General features: G+C 43.4%; 1 protein-coding gene across 8 annotated transcripts in view; it reads right to left on the bottom strand.

Moving 5' to 3' along the window:
• Positions 1–26,671, bottom strand: part of AUTS2 (activator of transcription and developmental regulator AUTS2) — a 757,775-nt gene that overhangs the window by 25,309 nt on the left and 705,795 nt on the right. For 4 of the 8 annotated variants that reach the window (XM_027445972.3, XM_072026165.1, XM_027445980.3 and 1 more), the window contains 4 exons: positions 3,720–4,197; positions 1,912–2,165; positions 714–955; positions 230–274 (listed from right to left, as the gene is read on the bottom strand). In XM_027445972.3, coding sequence (XP_027301773.1) covers positions 230–274; positions 714–955; positions 1,912–2,165; positions 3,720–4,197 — 1,019 coding nt within the window. The remainder of the gene's footprint in view (positions 1–229; positions 275–713; positions 956–1,911; positions 2,166–3,719; positions 4,198–26,671) is intronic. The other 4 variants (XM_027445973.3, XM_027445974.3, XM_027445975.3 and 1 more) reach the window with 4 other exon arrangements.

Below are 26,671 nucleotides of genomic sequence, written 5' to 3'. Positions count from 1 at the left end.
GGTGTATGAGCAGGAGATCTTTTGATTGGAAAAGCTGATACTGCATCTTTACCAGAAACAAGCACCACAAATGCAAGCCTTCAAAAGCCAAAGCAACCAAGAACGATAATGGTAAATCCTGGAGTGATGATTAGGGAGAGATTCAACATTGTGCCATTGATTGAGTGGTGATCCCAACCCACCACAGAAAAGCAATTAAGTCAGTTTTAAACACAGTAATAAAACTCACACTGTGACGGTAGAAGGGGTCAACTTTTGTAGGGTATTTGTCAAACTGCAAAGGGATCAAAGCACAAACTAGTTACTTTATATTTCGTTGCTTCTTTTCTGTTGGTAACATAGACTAATTCCCTATTATTTGACAACCAACAGAGAGGAAAAATATGCAGAAAATTAGGTTCCAATGAGACTGTTTTGTTTTGTTTTTTTCTCAAAATAAAACAAGGTCTTTACGAGACTTGGAGGAGGCACCAGAGTGCACCACTCCAAGCACGAGGAAGTCCCAAGCACGAGTGCCCCTCTGGCCAGCAGCCTCGTCCCTCAGCCCCTGCGCTGCCGCCTGAACCTATCACACACGTGCCATCCACGGGGAACGGACAGCCCTTCCTCTACCACCCAACAACACCTGGGCAGCAGAATGCTCCTTCCCCGCCACCTGGCAAATTCTTAAATTTTTGTAATAAAGAATAGAGTTGTGCTCTACTTATCCTCACATTTCTGCCTGGGGTACGCACCATGGGCGGTGCTGGCGTTGGCATGATGGCAGTGGGTGGGATGGCGTGAGGGAAAGGCGTGAAGGTGTGCTGGTGTGTGTGTTGGTGTGTGTGCTGGTGCTGGTGCTGGTGCTGGTGGAACTCGGTCCTCAGGTACGGTGGCGGGCCCAGGGAGGCCCCGCGATCTGCGCTCTGTGAGGCCAAAAATCGCGTGTTTAGTTCCTGACGAAGAAGATCTTGTTCTGAAACACAAACAAAGCAAAACAACCCCCATGAGCTCAGGGACTTTTCCAGATCTTGCACCAATTTTGCTGGCTGTGGTAGTGAACCTGTATTTAAAACTTCCTCACAGTAAACTGTGACACTGTACAGGCTAAGAAAACTCTCTCCGATCTTCCCCAAAGACCTCAGAGACAGATGAGTTTTCAGTTCCCCTTCTCTCCCTTCAAGCCTGTCTTCACTACAGCATTCATCTGAGTCACCAAGTGACCGTTCTCCCTAAATTTGTATGGCCATAGACACGTCCCAGAGCAGGTGAGGAGGTACAGGTAAGCTGAAGTGAGTGAACAGAGACTGGCTGCTGCTATCATGACTCCCCCACTGCGTGGTCACAAACGATGTTACTTGAATGCTGATTATCCTCCATTTTCTTCCCCCAGTTCCCTCTTGGTGAGGAACAGACACATTACATCTTCCCACAGACAAAGTATAAAAGAGCACAGTTTACTCCACTGATAAAAATCTCCACAACTAACCACCTCCCACCCCTAAATCTTGCACGTACACGACCTCGGGACTGCTGTGTGCACAGCCACTGGAGACTTTCCCACCAGCCACGCTTGCTGCAGAGAAGCGAGGCTGAGCACAGACCACAGCTACAGCACAGACATTGCTAGAGGGTTCACAGATTTTGTGTGGGCACATATGAATTCTGAAGTGTTTTTACCCCAGGGAGCAGACACAGAAAAGCACAGGCTTCCAAAAATCTTCATTCCCAGGAAAGAAGAAAAGCCTTGGAGAACGTCTGGGTGGCTTTTGGTTTTGCTATTGCTCCAAATCCTTCAGCAATGAGTACCACCTCCACCCAACCAGCAGCCCTCGTGGAATGGACCAAGAGGAATTATTTTGACTAAAACCGGAGAAGTGGTTTCCTGCGCCGCACTAGACATGCTCAGGCCACGATCCATCTGTCTCTTACCTGAGTAAGTGCTACCAGCTGGGTGTCCTGGAACCTGCAGGGTCCCTGACGTCAATGGCGGTGGAGGAGGCAAAGCCGTAGGAGGGGCAAACATATTGGGGTGATGTGGGTGTGCAGGGGGCTGGAGGGTGGGCGTGAAGGTATGCAGCGGGCTGTGGCTTGGTAAAGAGAGGGGGAACGGTGAGGCTGAAGGGTGGTGAGATATGTGTGGAGGGGGGGCCTGAGTCTTGGCAGGAGTGCTGCTTCTGCTGCTGCTGTTAATGAAAAGAAAAGCAATTAAGCACTGCATGGAAGAGAGAAAAGCTCCAAACCTACACATACGCTACCCCAATAAAATACGCATGGCTCACGTTAAACATGTCACTAATATAAGTTACATATTACAAACTCCAGTTACTATTCTTTTTTTTTCTTCTTTTTTTTTTCTATCAATACCACTGAGATATTCCTTTCTCTAGCCTCATCTAGTGTCTTCCTAAGGTCTCTCCCCACCAAAACCCAAGACATGTTTTCCCTCCCTGTAAAAGGCTGAGATTCAGTCCTCCAACAACACAGGCATGGCACACAAAGGAGTAATCAGCCCTGTGCATTCATTACTTAATTATCAGGTCCTTTCTACATGACTGCTTCTGATTCATGTTTTCAGGCAAATGAAGCTCAAAATCAGTGATCACTGCATTAATAAAAAATTAATTTCTTTCCTATGACTTAGAAAGATAGAAGACTGCAGAAATGTGAAATGAAGTCGTGAAAGCAGCAATGGATATAGGCTTATTGCACTGTTAACACCTCTCTCTACCCCCACAATATAAAGAGACAAGTTAAATCAGCAAAATAAATATTCAGGATTATACTGGTTGCAATTTTTCAGGTTCCATTTCTTGCTAATGAGTGTTTACAATATATTCACATAATGCTTAATCCCACTTGTCATTATTTCAAGTAACAACATGCTTTTATTGCGGTGGTTTTTAAAGATGAGCAATACCAATTCGGTTAAAAATAAATTGCAGTCTTAAACAACTCCCAGTCTCTAGTCAAACCATAATACTGGTTCACCAGGTGACAAAGGACACCATGTGCCTGCTGCAAACTCAAATTTGGGGAAAGGTAAGGCAGTGCTGAGAGCGTTAGCTTACTGCAGGGGAAACCTGAGGTCCCTGACTTACAAAGACGTTATGTGTTCCTGTGAACATTTTGTTTAATCTCTGTTAATCTTTGTTACCCCCATCGAAGGTGAGTTTTATCTCACTGTGGCCAGCAGAGGAGAAAATCACTGACAATTGTAAGGTGTTGGCAGTGCAGGAAAAAATTAAGTCTTAATGTCATTGCTGCAAGACTATATTAGGCTGTCAGTAGGGCCAACAGCAGCTGTACTGACTGCCCTAGGGCATGTCAGTAGTTGGAGAAAGCAGAAAAGGTTTACAGGGAGAAGGTGGCAGAAGTAGTTAGCCTTCAGAGAGCAGCTGAGCCTACAAGAACTGAGATTTTCTTCCAGTGGTCTATATTGCATAACATACCTTCCAAAAACCTGATTATGCAACAACAGGAAAAGTAAAAGCCAATTAACTATGTGCTCGAAATTACCAAGCAGTTCTGGGAACACCAGATAGAAATAAAGCAATCCTGGGAAGAATTTGAGGTAGAATGCACAAAGCCCCCCTTTTTTCCCACATATGAGGCAGGACGAGCTGTGTCACCTTTGTCCTAACCCCTCTTCACTTCCTCCAAGCCCTGTAAAGCATCGCCACCAGGCAGCAAGCGTGCAAGGACTCGGCTTGGGCACGCTCGCCTTTCTGCTCTCCTACCTTAAGCTGTTGAGGCTTAAGCTGCTGCTGTTATAGGCGGAGAGCGGCTGCGAGAGGCTCTGAGCGGCCGGATGGGGCTGCACCGGAGGGAGGTTGGGATGGGCCGGCTGCACCGGTGACTGTGGCCGCGGCGGGTGCTGGACGGGCGGCTGCGGTGCGGGCTGGCGGGCGGCCTCCTCTGGGGCTGGCGGCGGCTGGGTGGCCGGCGGTGGGGCCGGTGGGGCTGGAGCCTCCGGGCGCGGGGCGAGCGCGGGGCTGGGGCAAGGCGCCTCTGGCTGCGGCTCCAGCTGGGGCTGGGCCAAAGGCTGGGCCGCCTGAGGACAAGGGTCTTTAGGCACCACGGGCTCAAGTATTGGGTCTTTGCTGCTGTCCTGGCTCTTCTCTTGACTCCTCTCTAATCCTGATATTTTCGGGACAGCAGGCCCCCTAGCACCAGGGTCGGCATTTTCGGCTAGCGCACTGACTCCTAACTCTTTATCTGCAACAAAAGAAAGAGAGAAAACAGGTCAGTGTGTGACAAGATGGGCAAAACCAAGCGAAACTGATTTGCTGGAGTTATACTCGTGGCAGACATTTTGGTTTCATAAAGAACCATGCCAACATGAAACTGAACCAAAACCAAAATCATTTCCAGCTGTGTCCCTAGTCCTCAGGGCCTTCTCCTAATATTTCCTCTCTTGTTTTATCATAAGGAGAAAGTTGCTGGTGTCTTCATTAACACGTGAAAAAAGGAAGTACACACAACTTGAGCATAGTGGTTCAAAAGCTCTAAAATTCTTGACTCAGACCTCCCAAAAGATTACTGCATCTGCCTGAAGGCAAATACCCAGAAGGGTTTGTGATCTGCTTTGTCCTGTTTCTTCAGCACAACAGACATTGAGTTTGCTGTACCCATCTCCTGGCTCCTGCCTCCTAGGGATTCGTTTCCCAACTCTCCTGTGCAAACACGCTAGCATTTCACTGATCATTAAAGAGAGCGGGATTGTCACAATAATTGCACAACTCCAAGATTTGGGGCTGTAAAACAGCGCTGATGAATTTTTGAAGCTAGGCAACATCACCTGTATGCATATTTGGCAAAAGCAGAGCCTAAACGATCACATAAAGCCCACAGAACCTATCTAGTTGAACATGTAAGCACAAATAGCCACGGTGCAGGGGGAGAGCTCTGCAGGAAGCCTGGCTGCACTGCTCTCTCTGCCTGGAGAAACATTTGTTTTGTAGGTGCATCCTTTTATCCTTAATTACTATTACGTGCTCACAAGAACGTTACTATCACTTGGGCTTCCAAAGAACAGAATAAAAAGGTAGGGGAAATAACATATTTTTGCCTTGATTTTCTTTTATGACATTTAGTTTGGACATTATTCTTCAGAAGTTGAGAAGGCAACATAATTAGTCCTGAAACACATTTTCTTTGAAGACATAAGAGTGAAGCAACCACACTCTGCATGTGTGTGCATCTGCCTCTCTCCTTCTTCCTCCAATAACGCTCCTCAAAAATAAACAACCTGCTTGCAAAGAGAAAGCCTGTTTATTACTATTATTTTCTTTTACTGTTACTCTATCATCACTCCCTTACTAACCCACTGCGGGAATAAATGCAATGTGAGCTCTGTGCCTTATTACACAAGTTCTGAAACTTAAAACACTTACTGGTAGGAAAGCAGGCTTTCTTGGTTTGGCTGGTCATGGAATGACTTGTTTTGGTTTTCCAACTGTGTCTCTTTAACACTAATGACTGCTATTGTAATTTTAAAATTCAGTACAGTGGAGCTCAGCTCTCTGGGGATCTAGAGCAATCTCCTACTTGAATCACACCCCCAAATTTCTGCCAATGAATATTCGATGCATGACTCCCCTCAGAACAAGTGCTGGGGGAATGTTGCTGACCCAAGATTGGGAAGGGGAGTGCCTGCAGCTGCAGTGGGATTTAGGAGCACCAATTAGGTCAATATTGCACAGCCACAGTGGCAAGCCAGACTTGCATCTTTGGCAATTATTGAAATGAAGCCTAGGGCAAACATACAAGATTTGAAGGGGCTTGGGACAAGATTATCACTTAAAAAATAACTGGGTTTCTAAATAATCTTAAGACATAAAATATTTATTCATTCTTCTGCCAATTTTAAGGGGTAAAATGAATAAATGCATAATAAAATAATAGACATTCAGAGAAAATCATTGACAGCTACGTTGGTCAAACCTTGATGCAAAAGAGTACAAGTAAATATGTTGGAAAGTGTATTTGTCCAGGCCATAGTCAAGGCACACTGTGACAGTATTTTCCAACCTCTGAATCACTGGAACTGCCAGAGAGGGCTGGGCAGGAATGTGTCAAATAACTCATCACCATTTGGGTTTAATTTCATGCAGAAGGCCCAACAAAATATGTCAGGTCCCTGTTACTACATGTTTTACACGTCCTGTGCAACAGCAACAGCCTGGTGATTGTTTTAATGTCTGTGGACAGGAGATGGGGAAAAAAAATGATGGGGGGGGAGAAAGGAAGGTAAAGGGGAGAGACAAATAACCAGACTTCTTTGATGAGGACGTACTTTAACCACTTCTGGTGTATGCAAACACGCACAGAGGCTCCCCCATGAATTTGGATCAGAAGACCATGGTGGCAACAGTGAGACTCCACAGGAATAAAAATAATTACTCTGCTGTATGCCCAAGGTCTATCTCGTTGCTATTACCTTGCAGGTTATAAATAAAGGAAGCTCAGTTTGCATTAATTCTTTGGATCAGTCCTGCTTGATCAAACATTGTAAGTTAGACAGAGATTGATCACCATGTGTGTTAAGACAGGACCCCAAAGAGGAAAGAAATGATCAACAGTTCGTTCAGAAATAGGTGGATATGTGTTCCTAGACCTTACAAGGTTTAAGAGTTACAATATTTTGATTTTTGACAGAAAGGTGTAATAATTAGGGCTTTGAGGGCTTAGCCTTGTCATTAGAAGTTCTGTACAAGATGAATACAGTAGGTTGTCTGAAAACCCTGCAGAGGTGATACTTCCAAATCTACGGGGAATATCTCGTGCTCTGCGCATTCGTTAAATCTTTCCATTTGATATTTTTAGAGTCTCTGGTGTGTGTAACATTTATTCAGCACAGCTCACTGCTGGGGAGTTTGTTCCTCACACAGTTGCTCCTGCTCCCCTGGAGAGGGGGCTAGGAATCCTAGGTGTCTCCCGGGTATTTTTTGCTGCCGCTTACATCTTCATTACACAGCCCCTTAAGTACCATTCCTGTTAGTATGCAGCTTAGAAAACACCGTATTTAGTAGTGTAATATTATTCCAAGTGTCAAACACTGAATGTGTGCACACCTTCTCCTTCTCTCTGTCTTACACCTTTTAATCCATGCTATACCCCCAAACGGTGTCAGATGTCCAGCAGTCTAACTCCTGTATGCTCTGTACATGCATTCCCGCATGGCTGATAATTATACTATATAAATCAGAATGAATTCTTCATCCCACAATATCTATTTTGGGAGTTCAAATCCCACAACAGTGATAAACGACCCCAGTTACATGTTTCATACGGAAGGCTCAAGCCTTCATCAACAGTATTTCAAGGTCATACATACAGGATTACTTTTTTGCTACCAGCATATTTTTGCACATCACATTACTTCTGAGCACTGACTGACCATCTTGGTGTAAAAACTAAGTGGAAAAAGTCCTTCATGTGCTTCTGACACAGACAAGCCAATACACTACTTTTTGAGTTTGTTTATGAAGCACGGGAAATCATTTTCATCCAAACAGCTAAATAAGTAAACAAGCTAACTTTATTTGATGTCAGTCTCCATATTCTATTTTGGATAAAGTAACTGCGATGTAACTTCTGTGCTGACAGAGGCTCCCCTTTTTCCATGGGGTTGATATTGCATCCAGCAGCAGTTGGTCTTTTTACTGAGAAAGGAATAAAGCCATAGTTCGATGTTCTTTGAAGACTGAAGAAAAATATTGGCTAAGCTCGTACCACCCAGACAGCACATGCAACTTCCATTATCTTGCTTTCCTGTCTTTGCCCTTTGATGTGTCTTAGCTCCCAAATTTCTCTATTTTTCACTTAACTAACAAAATCTGGGGATCGCACAAGATGCAGAGCTCAGTCCCCTCCAAGTAACACAAGTGCAGTTATCACTTGGCTGTGTCTACGTGATTATTACTCGGTTGGCTCAATAGCACCAGAGGAGCAGACAAGGCCACACTGTGAAGACCTGTAAGTAAACCAAATGACTGCATGTGAACTAGAGAGACTGTATCTGTGACTTTACATTATATTTTATATACATTCTCTGAGCACACACGTATACACATGCACTCACATGTGTTTGTATACATGTATATGTCACGTGTCATACATATACATTTATATTTCAACCCATATCTGTTATATGTATACACACAGTTAACACAGAAATACACACAGTGCATGCAAACACTTCCACTGAAAGATGTGGATTTTTATAATGAACACAGCCTATATGCAGCATTCACCTGAAATGCTGTTGCCTGTCTTCCTAAGGCACAAGGCAGTAAAATTTGACCTAAACTCTGTGTTTCGGCTCCTTTGTACCATTTGCATGATCCAAAAGAGTTATGGGATGGCCAGAGGAGAGCATCATAGCCACAAGATGAAGCCCAACTCTTCTTCAGCCAAAAGAAATGCTCTGTTGATATTTGCCAAATTTGAAATTCCCAGAGATTCACCAATTCGTTACACATGCTAGTTTTGCCTGATCAAGTGTTCTTTGCAGACAGGCTCAGTGTGTTTGGTTGCACCAAAGATGCCAAGTGCCACGCTGGCCAGTTCCCGAGCAGCAGCCAAGGATGTGTGAACTGGGCATCTCTGACCTGACCTGGGAATCCTTGGGGAATGAAGTCTCCTTAGAGAATCTCATGCATGATGCATTCAAATTACAGAGACCAAACCTTTTTTTGAAACACAAATCATCCAACTTTTCCATGTGAAGGTCTGGAACAACTGACTTTGATTCAGAAACAAGAATATATAGTACCCTGTCACTGCTCCTCCCTTCCAAATCAGGATTCATCTTATCTCTGTCTGGCTTGGGAGTAAGAAGTCATCTGGAGAGAGCAATTCAGAATCAACACTGAATCTTCCCATCCTTTGTGAGGGCTTTGGATTAAGCTCCAAGTCCTTACAGCACACACTTGAAAATTATAGGAATTTTCACGCTTTTGTACCTACTAGCATGATCCCTGGGACTGAGCGTTCAGCCTGCCACAGAAATCTTACTCACATTTTTATAGAACTATTTAATTTAAAAATAGCATGTATTTTCTTCTACTTTGTTAAGTTAAACTCTTCTCTTGAAAATATTACCTCTAACTAAAATTTGCTGAAAACTTTTTCATGCAAGATAAAGAATTAGATCTTTCAAAAAATATAAAACTATTTCCTTCAGTTTTAACATGGATAAGTGGGCAGTTGGTGCAAACTGTCACAACCAATACAAGCTATCATAACTTCTCTGAAGCCAGAAAACGCATACCCCACTGACCGCCAGCCCTGGGAGGTATACTTCAACAAGTATTTTACAAGGCTTGAAATAATTAATCAGATTTAAGACCTGATTGTACATTTCATATTGATTAGACATTGGTCAATGAAACATTTGGATAAATAAAGGCAGATGACAGAAACTATTACTGCAAAGGATGGAGGAAATTGTTGGGTACACCAGCCAACGCATATCAGAAAGGCCCCAGAGCAATTCATCTGTTGTACTGGATACACATAATTTGCTAAAAACAATTTTTCATTTTTAGCACACAGTCATCTTTCATCCTAATTTCCAAGGACACTAACAAAGTATTTGATTATGCAAATTAAAGACATGCTTTTGAAAGCATGTTACAAGCAGCTCTGTCATCTGCTGATACCAATTATTCCACAGTAAGCAGGTATTTAGCACAACTGAATAGCAAGACTTGTGACACACTTTGTACTTAATTATAAAACAGAGAAAAATCATTCAGGACAAAAGATTTTGCTACCTCCTGTTAAAAATGTTTATCTTCTGCGTTGAAATGGATTTAATTGTCAACAATAAAGTTGCAGATCAATGAAAAGAAGCACTTAGTGGAATTGCACAAGATGTTGACAATTCTTCAGTCATTGAGCTGCTTCTGGCCTTGATCTGAGAATGCAGAGTCCTCCAATATTTCACATGAAACAATTTATTTCATCCAGCTGTTAAACAGAACATACGCCATAAATGTAACTCCTATATCCTGTATACTGTGAGTATATTGAAAGCACTTGATGTTTGATATTTTTTTAAAAGCAACTCATTACTTAGCAAAAATGGGACATGGCTTTCTAGAGGAAAGTGAAGTAGAGAACATCAAAACACCCCTCTCTCCTACAAATCATTGCATTCCTAATAGGACATGGATGCATGCAGCTGTATCATCCTAACAGACCCTAAGAGAAAGCAACACCATAGCTCAATCCTGCTTCAACACATACACGTACACACACATGCACAGCAAAAGGTTAATTTCCAATAGGGAAAAATTCTTGTTTCCCAACCTTTTTCTTTTCAGCAGTAAATTACTCATTAACTATGTCACTCTGATGCAGTCATCAGCCAGCTCCCAGCACTGGAGTGTTTATTGCAATGGGCTCTTCTCAAACAGGCTGGAAACATCCCACATAGGAAGTAATGGTGACAAATTAATCGGGGGATTTTCTTTGATGATAAAGGCCTTGAGCACAAAGAGTGAGCTTTAGCTTCTGGTTTCAATTTGGTGTTTTAGTTAGAGAAATATAGATCTTGTAATCACAGCATTTGTAAAGCACACCTGGGTTCACAGAAACGTGGACAACCCGTTCTAAATCAGGCTGAGGCACCATGTTTCCTACCACGAGATCTGCTGATTTCCATGTGAGATCTGCTGATTCCAGCCAGCAGTAAGATTTTTCCAGAGTGGGTGTAAAGCCCCTGCAGCCAGCACAGGTCAGGTAACCTGTCCAGCACATAAGATCTGATCTCTCAGAAGATCGGCTGATATCCAGAAGCATGAGATTTTGTTTCAAGGCTTTCTAGAATCATGGTAACATAGCATGGGCTGCTGATGTGCATAAATCTCGAGTCTCATCTGAGTGTGCTCAAGTTCTTGCCCACAGCAGCAAGCTTCTTAGCATGTCATATCCCTTCCGCAAGGTTTCCGTTTACCACCTTTTAATTCCACTTGGTTCTTGCCAGTCTGTGATAAAAAGACTTCTCTACAAACCATCAGCATCATTCCTTCACAAAAGCGTTTCCCCTTTTATCTCCTTTTTAAGTTTTTCAGCTCCTATCTTCCCTCCTTTTCTTCCTGTAAGACTTTCCCCACATGCCTGGTCACCTTTGGGTATTTTTCCTGCTGTCCTGCTGCACTCCTCCGGCTTCTGCAACACCTCCCTTAGCCAGAGGCCGACCAGGACCGTGCATGGAACCATCTAGGGGAACATCCAGCCCCATTTCAAGTCGTCCCAGCTGCTTCAGTGCCTGAGTGGCCTGGTTTGATGCACATTGCTCTGGGTACATCCAGACCCAGTTTCAGTCCCTGTTCAGCTGGATGAGGCCTCTCCCCAGTGTCTAACTGCTCCATGACCCCAGCTCTCCCAGATAACCTTACAACATGTGTAAATGCTGCTGCTTGCCCTCCTGCCTTTACCATTGACCAACTCAGGGCAGAGAACTTCAGGCTTCAGCAGCTCTTAAACTGACACTGTGCTGCAAAGAGACCATGATGAAAATAACTCCTCACTCTCCTGTCTTTAGCCACATTTTGCTGGTAACAGTCCTTTGCTTCTTGCTTCACAACCACTTAGCTTCTGCAGCAGCCTTTATCTAGGCTCAGGAGCTTGCCAAAGGCCTTTTGCAAGACTGGAGAAACAACGGCCATTTTGTTGTTTGCCACTTCGACACTTCAGAGCAATTCAGACAGCTCAGGGAGACAAAATCTTCTCTAAATCTTCCTAGACTGTACCCTCACTTCCGACCCTGCAAGTGCTCTTGCAGCAGACATGGGGTGAGCTGGCGGGGTGTCTGCTTTGCTGGGGAACAGGCTGGCTGTGGGGCTCGGCCCTAAACCCGTCCCAGGGCCATGCGTTGCCGTAAGCAGAGCCAGGCCTTGCCGAACATCTGCCCAGCCCGATGCCAGGCCAGGGTGGCTTTGAATGGCACCTTCCCACTCCCCGTTTGGATGCTGTGCTGTGACCCACCCCGTGACACCGTGGCACAGCACCGCTGAGATGAGACGGCCCCAGGGCTGCCAAGAGGACATGAGGTAGCAGCACCGGACACCGAACAATTAGAAAACACAACAGGCATGTTCATTTTCTCCAATTATCAATAGGAACTGGATAACCTTAGCACAAGATTAGCTCCATCTCAGGGGCTGGGAAGGAAAATATATTGGGTTTCTCTGTCACCCCCCCCTTCCTTCCTATCGATTTGCTTTGGCCATGGAGCTGCTCTCTCAAATGCTCATGGCATCAGCTCATCCGGCTTGTGTGTGACAGGATTACTTGAATGAGCTTGAATAAAACTGGCTTTCAAAAGCAGCTTGAAAAGTATCACCTTATGAACACTGATCGAATTTAGCCTGACAGCTCAGTTTAATATATGAAGGACAAAAAAGATCTGTGTGGTATGTTTATACAGAAGAATAACACATTTATTCCCCCTGAGAGGTGTCATACCCATAACTCACCAGACACATAACACAGTTTCCTTTGTGAATTTGTGCTTTAGAGCCAAGAATTTTCCATCCTATTTTTAAAGGCATGACGTCAATAAAAACAAAAGCTTAAAACCCCAGTGCCCTTCTTGCTAACACTGAGATGAAAGCTCAGTGTGATCATGACAATACCCACTTTTAATTACAATTATTTTAGCTCTTTAGTGTCTACAGGAAAACTTCACTGAGCTTACAAATTGCAACTCTAATGCTCAGTGCCACTTTGCAGTATTTTCACACTTGGGAGTATTTTGCTCTGTTTCCAATGCTACAGAGAAAAATATTGACATTATCCAACTGCCTACTCTAACGTGGCATTGCCTAAGCAGGATCCTTCTGGTTTGGGTAACACAGATAAGTGCAGAAATCAGATTTCAATGATCCTGGTCAACAAAGGGTCTCCTTAAATATCACTATTACAGCTTTCTAGTGATGCTCTCTCCTTTTTAAATTGTTTACATTTCTTATATTATACTAAAACACATCCCATCAATTTGTTTTATTTTAAAAGGGAAAAATGGGGCCAAATTGTTGAATAAGGTCATACATATAACTATAAAGTAATTGAAGACCTGCCACTCCACTTTGTGTTTCATTGCTTTGAGATCATAGTTAAGAAAAACTTTTTCTTTATAGGTAAATTTAACTGTGTACCAAGTGGACAGTGGTAGAAGACTTGAAAGATTTCATAGAAATTAAAAGAGAAAATAACATAAGATTGATAAAATCAATAAAAAAGAATGAGATCACCAACAGCTCTTTGGCATGCACCAGTTTTAGTTTTACAACGTTCTATGGCATTTGGAAACGGGAATGGGATGTTCCATTAAAGCCTGTATGATAATTCAATAACTGAGAAGTAGTTAGCTTTTTTATAAAAGCCATTTATACAGAAGCATCATTAATTACTGTGTAGTCCAGTGTACGTATTACAGATCCTTTCTGTTTTGAAGACCTCATGATGTCTTCTCCACCTCAGCAAGAAATAGTTCAGTAAAACTACTTGAGAAGGTTTCCTTTGCCTTGATATCTTCTTTTCTTGACCATGGCTCTCCCCAGCCTGTTCTCGATATGTTGAACACTGCCTACTTTGCTCCACTTGCCTGAACTACATGGACAGCAGTCAGACGGCTCTCCCCAGTTGCTGAAACTGTATAAGCAAACTGAATGAAATCTGACTATTTGCTCCAATCAAATTAATTTCCAGACATGGAGGTGGGGTGATGATGGGAGCCTGGCAAGTCTCAGAGAGATCTCATTTTGTGTCAGTCGATCTGTATGAATGTTATTTGCAATCAGAAAGGCTGTGCTGCCGATAATTTCACAGACCTCAGGATGGCTGGGGGCCTTCCTGTAGAGTAAATTTTGGTACAGCAAAGGATCCACTAGATCCTAATTGCTCCACACAATGTCGCACGCTTTACTAGAATCTGCTGAACTGCTTTCACTACATTTATCCATGACATGAGGCTTTTTTTCCCTGTAAATACATACAGTAGGACTTAGGGAAAAGGGATTTTTGATAGGACTATTGACTCAGTGAGCACAGTGCCTGCCCTGCAAGAGACCTGGAGGAGCAATGAGTTGCAATGTGTCAGCCAACAGGACATCTCCATACGATCAGAAAAGTCTTCTCTTTAACCCCCTGGATGATCAGTCTGTAACATGGAACAAAGGTCTGACAGTGCTCTCAGGGATATATCAATTTTACAACTGTACATCTTCTTTCACATCATTTTGCTAGAAGACAGACTGAAATTTCAGTGAACACTAGGCTTGTCAGCTTGCAGAAAATGAAATTTGGAGCTCTATTTTTTTTTAGTATCAACTTGAAAGCAAAATCCAAGTGAAGGTGCAAAGCTGGCATGAACAGCTTATAACCTAGCTACAGGGTGAGCTACTGAGGTACATGGTGGGTTCAAGGAAGTCCCTACAGAACACTAAAAATACACTAAATTGTCGTGAAAGGGCCTTCACTCATCAGAAACCTCAATGCTCACCTTTACTCTGTGCTCATTGACTGATTTGTCCTTAACAAAAACAGCAGAGCAGCATGTCAACAGTATTTCCTTTATGATAGATAAACTGTCTGAGGAATAGTTGCATATACACATCTGAAAACACAGCAGCATGAATGAACATTGGGCTTTTAGCAAACATTAGCACCCCCAGCTTAATATCAGCTCATCACACAATTCAAAAATCTAAGTAGGTATCCTACCTATGTTTCAAAATAAATCATGACCAACGAAGACCAGATTAAAGCCAAAACTGCCACAATACTTCTACTATAAACATGATGTAACTAATAAGCTGGTAGGATATGAGACTAACACCATAATGTCCTACATGTTAAAAAGACAGCGTAAAGACAGAAGCCAAAGAGAACTACTGTGGGGTTCTTTTCAAGTCCAAAATGCAGGAATTTTCTGCGAAAACTAAAATCTTCAGCCTATGCATGCTCCAATACACCATTTGGAAGACATCCTATGCTCCTAACTTTTATTTCAATTCATGTTGTGCCATGCTGGGGCTAATTATTATCCAGCAAGTGGTGCATTCAAAGACTCCAGTCTTGCACACAGGACTCTGTGTTGTTACCTCCACGTTGCAAGGAACTGTAATTCTAAAAGGATTAAAAGTTTACCAGCACGGCCATGTAAAGTAGAAAATGAATTGTTCACTCTTCTCATCTCTGTTTGGAAATTAGATTACAGGCTCCAAGTGAGCTGAAATACAGAATGAGGCAAATCCGTGTGATTAGCTCACAGGTGGCCAGTGAGCCTTTTCTATGCCTCAAAGTCTAGCAGATTCCCCCTAGCCACAATAATAAAAAGAATGTGTATTTATCCTTCGGCCCAAACCCTGCCCTGTGCCAACATGGCTACCTGCTGTGCTAATCCTCAGAACCAATATAATCATCCTCAATTGTTATTTCATAAGTTTGCTCAGCTGTCACTGGGGATATACAGTACGTGTGGCACAGATCCGCGCTGCGGACTGCGCGCAGAGCAGATTTCTGAATGGCTTCCAGTTCCCCACCATGCTGCGAGTGCAGGGAGGGAGCTGCAGAGCTAATCCGGGACAGCCCCACGCTTCCAGCAGCTGGTTTCCCAGCCATCGGGGAAAGGCTCTTTCCATGTATAAACACTTCGTACCATTAATCAGGAGTGCTTCCTCTAAATACACAAACAACTCTGCATCCATCTTCTCTCTCCAAACAGCACCCGTCTGAGTGCCAATTCAGAAAAATACATCACACGTTAGATCAGAAAACAGGAAAGACAGCTAGTCCAGGGATGGGTGTACAGGCCACATGCAATGCATAGCATCAACAGTCCATTTAATATGACATTTGCTTTCTGACTTGCTCCGATGCCAGATGCAGCAGGATGATGTGTGCATAGCACATGTCCGTACCCTGCACACAGGCACCAAAGGCCATCAGCGAGAGCACACCAACACCATGAGCCCTGAGGGTTGCTCCCTCTCACAGACTGGTATCCCACCTTGTGTCACTGATAATATTCTTAGCATTTCTACAAACGTCTAATAATCCTCTTAATCCTCCTAAGCTCCTTACCTTAACATCATCTTCTGTCAGGAGCTCTGCAAGTCAACTCACAATTTCCTTTTGTTACTTTTAAATCCATTTGGGAAACGAGAAGCCATCTCCCAATTCCTGCATTACAGATTCACCAGAATATTTCAAAATAATTTATCAGACTTTTTTTTAGACCAAAATTTAAAAGAAATGTTGAACAAATGGTGCTCTGGAGATGGAGGGGGAAGATCAGATGCCTGCATGCACGGAGGCCTCCCTTTGCATTGCCCCCATACAAGTTCTTCCACCTCTGCCACTCACCACAAAACAAACTCAAGAACCCAATGGGCAGAGCACGTTCCACCTCGGCTCTGGGCAGATCAAGAGGAGGATCAAGGCAGTCCCACAGCATTTTCTTCATCACTCTTGATGGCTTATGCAGGTCCCTGCATCCCTGGCCATGCCTTCCTACCCTGCACTACCCCTCCCCCGTGCAGGAGGCCATGTAATGAGCTGGTCTGGGTCAATAATATGAATTAGAAGTAACTTTTTTTCTCTACATCTCCTTTTCTAAAAACTGTCTTTAGCCTGAACCAGCAAAGCCTGCTTAAAATGACATTGCTGATGAAAGAAATGCTTGCAAACTCCCCCCACCCCTCAGTCCATGCTGCCGTGTTGCTCCCTGAACAAGCAGCAGCCTCCGTGCTGCAGCTCCCGTCCCCCCTCAAGTTATGCACATATTTAACTGGATGCGAGGAGAGTCAGTTCTTGATTAACCAGCAGCTGATTATTTGATTTGTGGATTATCGCGGCACAGACACCTGGGCTCACACGCACCAGCTGGCCCAGCGGCGCGCCCAGGTGCGACAGTGCATGACATACCTGCCCGAGGGTGGTCTTGTCGTATCGTCATGGGCGTCATCAGCTTCCCCGCATGCTGGGGAACAGCCACAGGCAGCCAAACTGGGCCATCCCTTTGCCCTACAAGCCCTGGTACCGGTACCAACCTGCCCCAGTGTGGGGCTGTGCAGCTGGTGTGTTATTTCTGCAGCCCGTGCTCCAGACCTTCCCAGCACGACAGCAGCTCCGTGCCTTCAGACAGATGGCAACCTTAAACTCTGCAGAACTGCAACCTAGGAATCTCCACGTTATCTGCATAATATCCACTGTCTTGGAGATGCAAAGCAGAAAACATCCTGTCCAACACAGCCTTGTCTGGTTCTGCAGCCTGGAGCATGCTACCTGAACAGCTTCCAACCAGCATGGGTGAACCACTGAGAAGTGAGTTTGCATTGCACCATTTTATATCTCAACAGCTGTACAACCTACATCTAAATTGATCTTCGCCTATCTGTTCCTTCTCTCAAACTCCTCTGATGAGTGAAAACATCCCTCTTTGGACAGCATTACAGCAAGCACTCAGCTTCCAGCACACTTAAACTCCCATAACTATGTACTAGGGATGGACTGGATGCACGCACTGGATGCACGCACTTAGTGTTCCTGCCAGCAACCTGATGCCTTCACTACTTGGGGCTTGGGGCTGCAACGTGTTGGGTCCCATCGCTCATCCCTCGTCACACCACCATGCCTTGACAGGTCCATGCCAAGCCCTCAACCACAGGAAAATACACACTTTGCACCATGATTAAAGACTACACGAGCAAACTACCATTAAGTATGTTTTCATCTGAATTCCAGTAATTTAAAGCAAAATGTTTGAATCTTGGAAATTAACCAAACCCTGAACAGTCTTTTACCAGAAGGAGCTGATGTAGGTAATTAATGCTAGCTAAACAAATAGACATACTGGACAGATTTTTAACCAACTGGGATGTAAATATTTTTACTTTTGTGGATAATCTTACAGTCAAATCTGTTCCACAAATACCCACAATAATCCCTTTTTCGTTTTTCTCTCATTTGCTGTACGTCTTAGGTGAAGCAGTGTAAATGTTTAGCAGTACAAAGTGGAAGCTCTCCTCAGCAACTTCACACTTCCAATCTCGGAAAATCGCTCTTTCGCATTCAGGAGTCAACTCAGCAAGCCTTGATGCAACATTACAGCCTTTACATCTTCCACATCACAGAATTTGACCCCAAGCTTCTTCCCAGTTGCGGCTTTCATTTGAACCTCTTGCTTTAATTCAGCGAGGTGGGTCCTGGCAGAGAGGCAGCAGGAGAAAAGCACACTTCCATAACCTGTTTTGTTTCAAATGAACAGAAACCCAGCCCTGCAAGCTGTCAGATGTAGACAGGCCTTATACAAATGTCCTAAAATCAATGGGGCTGCAGATGGCAGTGTCGAACAGAAGGTTCAGTGCCTTACAAAGTAAATTAAGAATAGGCCCATCTGTGACATGAAATACCCATCTTGGAGTGAGGGGAACCTTTACAAATAACATTTATTTAACTTTAAGGAAAAATACTTTAAAATTAGAAAAAAAAAAATCACCCTCAATTTATAGTATTTTCAATTCTTTTCACAAGGGAGGTGAAACTATAAACAAAAGGTTTACTGGGTGTTGGGAGACCAAATCAAGCGCATATGATGTTTCAACAGCAGCCCAGCAAAATAATCAATAACTTCCAATTCATGTTATTGACTTTTTCGCATCCTTGCAGGCATGAAACTTCAGATGAAAGCATTAGAATTGCCAAATTGTTCAATTTGCTCTAGTTCAGATATTTTACACTGACGTTTTTTTATGATGGTGTGGAATTTTGTTCCAGAGAACCTCCTGAATGTCAAAGTGGACTTTAACTCTCCAAATTCCCTATCTTGCAACAACGGGCATAGATTTGTGCTTCATGTTGGGACTTGGGGCTGATTTATAAAAAAACAAAGAGAAATATGAAATTTCTTACTCTATGTTTTGTCCTCTTTTATGGTGCTCTAGTTTAAAGGGCCTTCAGGAGGAGTTCACAGTCCCAAAGAAACAAAAATACTTTCTGTTACTACCTATGTTTAATCACACCAGAATTACAAAAGATTATACACCTACAAACTGCCATTTTTACCATGAGAAAAATGACATGTCAGTTCAATACACCCCTGAAACTCACACACTTCCTGCAACGTGGGATCAGCTTCCCCTGATATCCTGTCTTGTCTTTTATGAGACAGTTTCAATAACATAATTCTGTACTATATGATAGTCACAGTAACAAATTGTTTGGACCACTGCAAAACAGCAAGAGCTCATTCAGTCCTGGGGAATGTTTGCAGCTATTTTAGCCCAGGCATGATTTGTTATGACATAGGGAAACCCTATTATTTTGCCAGGTTTAATAGGTAATAGATATGCTGAAGCACATACTTCTTACAAGGCTATGAGAAGCTTTTAGCAATAACCCTTGAGGATGTATTGGGCAAACTGATCTTGCAACATCTCCAAATATATAGAGAAAATGATCTGAAAATGATCTATGGAAAATCACCAGGATTCAGGGACAATGCACTAGATGAGAAGATTAAAGTTCTGCTCTGGCTCCCTCAAGACACAGGTCAGCATTTGTTCCTGCTTCTTTTTCCAAGTATTTAGATTATGAGCTTTTCAGATCAGGGGCTGGTGGAAAACAAGAATAAGATCTTGCTGAAGGCCTCTCTCCATTTGTTTCATGAAAATAATGATAAGGATTTTTAAAAGGTCAAATTCAGCCCTGGCATAATGCCAGCACTTTTCATTGTGGTTCAAAGGATGTATCTGAGGAAGTAACTGTAATATATAATAATTCATTTCGTTCCACTATTCCTTGTTATTCATTCGAATATATGAAAAGTACCTAGCTGTTTTTTTTTCACTTTTCAGTGAGGCTGACAGCCATGAGCATTTAATAATCACATACTTAGCTCATTTGTTTAGTTTTCTGTTAGGCCCTGACAATCATGAATGCTTTATAATCATGCCCATATCCTGATATAATAAGCACAAGGATGAAAGTGTAACAGTCTCCAGTACAACACGGAAAATACACAGAAAAACAAGTGGGCCTATTACCATTTAGAAAGTAACCATTATGAGCTCCATTTAACAGATCAATCCTTTATAAGATACATATTTATCATGCATTAATGTGTGCGCATCTCTGCACATACCTTTGCATACGAGTATCTGTACATTAATGTATTTACTTGGAGTGTTCAGATGCAAGTGAGGAGGAGGCTTTCTTTTAATTATTATCAAGGTAGGGCTGTCAAATTTATTCACAGGGAAGGAGGGAAGCACGTGCAAATGGCTCTGGCTGCAAGTAAGGAGACACGCACACTTCTTGCGCTTTGCTTCTAGAAGGATCCAAAACCTCCTACTCCCAAGAGGTGCTAAACCTGCCATGTATGCTGGATGCTCTCCAACATTCACCTCAAGCTAGCTTACAGTTTCTTTCTGGTTAGTAGGGAAAAAGCAACAACAAAAGAAGGACAGTTTAACATTTACCAACAGCCACCAATTTTACTGGAAACTGTTGAAAACATTTAAAAACTTGTCCTCAGAAGGAATGAGGCTGTGCCACAATGAGTGCACTGATCATTTTTTCCAAGTCACTCTTCTTCAAGCAAGGCTGAAAGCTGAACTCTAGGTACAAAGCAGGCTTTGGGGTGTGCAGAGGCTTCAGGAGACACAAATCTCAGTGTGGACCAGGACACATACAGGAGATGCTCGAGGTTGGCCTACCCCATGCTCCCACCTAACCCCCACCAACACACCGTGTGGCAGGGCTAAGACTCACCACCTTCCTTTTCCACGCACGACATCGTCCATATGCTCTGCTCTTCCCTAATGAAATGCACATGCAAGTAGAGCAGACCAACAACCATGTTGCAGCTCAGGCGTGAACACAAAATTATATGCTGCCTGGCAAAGGCCCGAGGACCCAGCTTCGTGAACGCTTTCGCTCCCTCCTTCCAGCGCTCACACACATCCATCTCCAGCACACCTCTCCGCAGTGTTTCCTTCATCAGTGCCATCAGTGGCAGAAACCTGCCAAGCATGTAGAACTTAATGGTCTAATCCCCCTGCTTTCACAAAGACCAGATTAGCTTTAAGTTAAATACTCTTGTTCCTTAAATTTCCTCCTTGTCAGGATGCCAAGGGAAGCTCTTAATCTTACCAAAGAGCCTGAGGACATTCTGATGCCTCCACATGAAGACAGAAAGCAGTCCGCAATGCCAAGATAAGGCTGAGGTATTAAACTAAGCTCACAGACCTGGAAATGTATATGCAGCAGGGATCACTGCTGTTTATCTCTGTAGCTGCTGGAGGGGCTCATTAGCTGTAAACAGGGCCCTTGCCATGAGCGTCTCGCCATCACCCGCTTCATGTACATCAAACTGATGCACCGATGAGTTATGAACTCCTGCAAGTTAGCTGCAAAGACATCAAATGCACTTGAGACACCAAGGCCTAGCCACTAATTGAGCCAGCGTGCCCCTGCTTGCCGCAGCCGGCCTGCTTTGCTGGCTGCCCAGCCCCTGGTGCTCGGATCTGGTTCTGCCGAGGGGACATTGCACAAGGCCAGATGGTGCCATTTGCACCACGGTGCTCTTTCAGGGATGGAAATGACAGTCAAATATGCAAACGATCTCCAGTTCGGTGGTTTGAGAACTCAAGTCTCCCTCCCAAGGTATGACACAGACGAGTCTCCAGACTAGCAAGCACAATGGTAGCTACCCGCAGTTGAGCCTTCCACCTCCTCATCAGCTTTAGATGATGAAAGCCTGCTATTAGACAATAATGCAAAGTAAAAATCTCCCTAACCTTGAAAGCAAATTGTGATCTTTACTACCAGAGGTAAAAGCTAGAGTAAATTTATGAAGTAACTATTTATTTTTTTTTTAACTCATCTCATCCACAAAGTTGGAGAGATCACAGGCGTTTTGCTTTAACATGAACGCAACCCACTGCTGCCTATGCGGCTCAGTGAACTGCTCCGTACTTGTCCATATGGCATGCAACATGCTGGAAGCGATTTAATCGCTGTAATAACTTCTCATGCTCTACAGAGGCCTCCAGAGATCAATGTGGAGATGACCAAGAGCCCTGCCGGAGGACAGGAGGTCACCCCATGCTCTGCAGAGCAAACCTGTTCAGACTAGCTGAAGAAAACTCAAAGATGAATTTGCAAAACTAGGTCAAATATGAATGAATGATATCAATCAATAGCTTTTGCAACTTTATATTTGTGAGATCAGATAAAAAAGGCTTTTACCGCACATCACTTTACAGACTTTCCAACAGTGTACACACAAACTATCTAAACACTTTAATTTCCACTCCAATATGAATACTCTAGCCCCAAATGAAACCTATTAAAAATTAAATTCTTATATTAAGTTTAAAATGCTGTTCTTTTCTCCCCAGGTCCCATTAAATACTTTCCCTATACACAGTTTAGAAGACAGAACAGATCCTAGAGAATATTTACAAAGAGAACAAAACCCCCGGAGGGTTTTTATGTTACTACAACATTAATCTATTTTAATCACACAACAGATTAAAAACAAACAGCATTAAATGATTCTGTAAAGTACCAAGTTTAAGTCTCTTTGTTGCACAAAAAACTGAGCAAAAACAAATTCACTTAGAAATAGGGTGATTATGTTCCACAGAGACAGAGCACATAAAAACCCAGACTGGGCCACAGAGCCACTGATGGAAAGATAAAAAAATTTACCATTCACAAGGGTCTAATTTTACTTCTGCAGCTCTTACGGCTGTATTCATCGCAGAGTTCGCTCGGGCACATTAGGACACAGATCTGAATGACAATGTGTGGGTGAAGGAAAGGGAAAGCAAAGCCCAACGCTGCTTCAAGCCCTTTCTCAGAGCAGGCGCCTGGACTGGCTCTTCCACCCTGTAGGGCATCCCACAGGCTGGCAGAGCAGACACTCTCTGGTGGGTTTAGGACACTTCTTAGTGCAGGTAAGTGCTACAATACCACCCCACCCCCTTCCCCAGTGGTTTTGCAGCTGCCTGACGTGCTCTCCCCTCCACCAGCTCTGCCTTCCAGCCCTTTTGCACCAGTGGGTCCCACAACTTGGCTGTGCATCAGCTGTGGGAGCCTGACTAGCTCCCCATGGACTGCACTGCATGTGCCCTGTGCTTGTACCATGTAGGAAGAGATGAATTACTTCACCTATTGCTTCTACTGTTTCCCTTACTAACTCCCATGGCCCCTCAATTTCCCCCATGCCCCATTCCAGGCCCTTCAGACTCTCCTTACCTGTATGCATCTCCATTGGCTATCTACAAAACGCTGCTTCATCTCTGTCTTTTGGGAGATAGAGCAAAATGACAACAGCACAGCTATCAAAGGTGCTTTGAGCCATTGCTTTTAACAACTGCAATGTTTTCTATTCCAGTCTCTAAGATTTTATTCAGCCTTTAATTATTTACATCTTCTTGAATTGTTTCAGTGCGCTGAACAAAAATATCTATTGAGCTGCCCACAGGTCATTTCTCTGAAGCATCCTAGTTAATTTAGAGGCCAGTGCTGTGCATGAATAGTTCATTCTTCCCATATCCCCAATCTCGCAATTGTTAATGCATAACCTCATCTGCCATTGCTCTGTCTGCTCGGCTGGCTTCGCTACCCCACTCTGGTGCTCGACGTTGTTTTTTCTCATATTGAATAACACATATAATTGTGCTTTCACGATTGAGTTTGCCATCTCACTGCTCAACAAACTTTTAATGAACACAGAGCAGCATTATCTAGGACATGTTTTGCTACCGTCACATATCAGATGCATACAGCATTGCAAAGACAAGTTTGTCCAACAGTTACAAGCCAATGTTTTTCACCACAATTTTATAACCACCTTTGCCCAGGAGACATTGGATTGTAGCAGTTGCATTTGAGCTTGAAATTATCTAAAGAAACCACAAAGAAAAAAAAAATGCTCTTGTTCAAAGCCAAGTAGCTGTTAGATTTACTTAAATAAGTGGATGCATTTCACATGGCTGGCTTGGTTAATACAGGTTGCTCTAGGCAGGACTTTTATCTCTGCATTTACCGACAGGGTTGCCAATGCAAACTGAAACAATCGAGGCAATGATTTGTGTGCTTACTCAGCTCCCAGTACTCCATATTTAATAGGAGATGCATTGCACAAGCTTAGTATTTATGGTGGTAGCTACAGTGAGGTTTCTGGCAGTACTAGTACTGGTCCGAAGGGAAAAAAGGCAAGGTTTGCTGCACAGACATAGTATTAAAATCTTTTGGTTTGATTATTATATAGATATACTTGGTGCAATCCCTAGCAGAATATGATTACTTGATCTCAGCACTGCTTCTGCTTACAGTAGCAGTCTGTAATGGATAATCCACGTTCAACAGTGGAGGACAGAAAAAAGAGGAATGAATAAACTCTGATGCTTTTGTCTTATTTCACAGGTCTCTCTTATAAGGCTACAAGTAGCGAAGGAGCACTGGTGACCTGCTCTAACAGAAAATGCACTGTAACCCTGCTTCCCCTCCGGACTTTTGGGAGAACGATTCACCTGCTTTGCTCCCCACAACTAACCACTGCAATGCAGAACAAGGAAATACAACTGATGCACACAAGAATATCTGCGGCATGTGAAGATGCATGGACATGATTTAATGTCAAGGGAGATAGTGAGCACCTTGCAGCCAGGACAGCTACCTTGTGCTATCCTAATTTAGTCCCCCACTCTTTGACTGCTACTGTTGAGAAGGTGTGGCTGCAAAAGGGGACATACACCTGCTCCTCAGCTGCTTTGGTTCCAACCTGATGTATTAATTCATCCCACCAGCTACTCCTGCCCCCCTGGAGGGAGCGCGCAGCCTCCTGCAGAGGATGTGGAGGACAGCAGGGCAGCCGCCCCTGAAGAGCCTCTGCCACAGGCTGACCCTGGGGCTGTGCTAGCCAACCCACAGCACAGACTCAGTTCCTATGGCACAACCCACCTTCACTTCTAGAGCTTGCTATGTGTGGGACAAACTAGAAAAAGCTACAGGGGAGCAGCTGTGCGATGGGAATGGATGGCCAAAGGATGGCTGCTATTTCCATGCAGGACCTGGATGACACCAGTGAGGCTGCCTCACACCTGTCTGGCTCTAAGAGCCACCGAGCTCTGGGAAAAGAATCAGCCTCTGCAAACCAGCTGCAACCTCAGCAGTGACAGTCACACACAGAGACCCAGGGGTGCATGACATAAAGGATGCTACCTAGGACACAGAGACTGGGCTGAAGTAATGGCAAATATGCAGAAGATATAAAGCGATGCCTACATGAGATCTTTCACTGCTTCTTACTGCTCAAACAAACCGTAGCGTTCCTAATCTCAAGAGTACCACAAGTCCATGTCTCCCCCCATGGAACTACCTTAAAAACCACGGCATGTAGATTTAGGGTTTTCTTTATTTGCATTTCATTTTTATCTTCATGAAAGGGAGTGCCTTTCACTTAATGATATTACTTCAGAATCTAAGATCAAAAAAAAAAAACCAGCCCAAAACATGAGACTCCTGATAAAATCATGAAAGGTAGTAATGCTGCATCTTATTATCACTCTGTGGTAATTCACTTTTTCTTAAGAGAGGCAAGGGCTTCTCTAATAGCAGACGAGAGTCTGTAGTTGAACTCCACTAATGATGCAGAAGATGTAACAGTGAAGCAACTGAGATGCTGATCCTTCCAGGGCTACACACTTGGCAAGTAACATTACGCTGTACATTTTATGTTTTTTCACAGTTGATTTTTGAATCATATGAAATAATATTTTGAACGAACTTTAAGCTGTTTAAGTAACCATAAATACATGAAAGAAAGAATGTACTTATGCTCTGGTGAATAGATGCTGCAGAAGTACTTCAGACATCTGTTAAGTACAGCCATTTGTGGGTGAATCACTGCAGGCTTTTTTCTATTCAAAGTGCCACCTACTTGAAAATACAGGGGAAGGGAGGCACCTTATCCACACCTAGTTTTAAAACAGCCACTACAGCTAGCAGACATCATCTTCAGAAGACATCAGAGAACACCTAATGACAATGCATGAGCATGGATTAAATACCGACTCAGAAAAAAAGCATCACTTTCTGAAACGTCAGAATCAAGGCAGCGCCATCTGGCACAAGTAACAGCATGCTTTAACCAAGCTAGATTTCAATGAAAATGCCTAGCATTCCCCAGTAATAACCCTAATGTTTCCCACTACAGATAACAAATTGGTATCCCAGGTAATGCTTTCATTTCAATATATCATTTTTCCATGGAGTGATCACATCTCAACTAATAAAAATCCTGGTAATTGGAGCTGTTCTATATATTTAACATAAACAGGTGTTTCATCATCAAACTCTTTAAAAAATGAAAATATCTGTTTGTCACTCACTCCTCTAAATCTTACGTGGCTGCTAAATACAAGTCCTTCCAGTTCCTCTACCTTTCTTTTTGTCTTCAGGGTTGTTTTCACAAGGGGAGCAATGGAAACATCTCTGCTGTGTTTGTCAGCATGACAGGTTCATGGTTTAGGACTATTCAAATGTGTATTACAATCCTAAAAGCGATCAGAATCTCACCTGCCACCTCCCCTGCAAGAAGGAGATGCAGCTTCAGGTGCTCTCCGCTGCTGGAAGATGTGAGCTAAGCAGCACAGCAAAG

This window comes from Anas platyrhynchos, chromosome 20 (genome assembly GCF_047663525.1).
Source record: "Anas platyrhynchos isolate ZD024472 breed Pekin duck chromosome 20, IASCAAS_PekinDuck_T2T, whole genome shotgun sequence".
NCBI classification, from domain to species: domain Eukaryota; kingdom Metazoa; phylum Chordata; class Aves; order Anseriformes; family Anatidae; genus Anas; species Anas platyrhynchos.
This window is presented reverse-complemented; position numbering and strand designations above follow the sequence as displayed.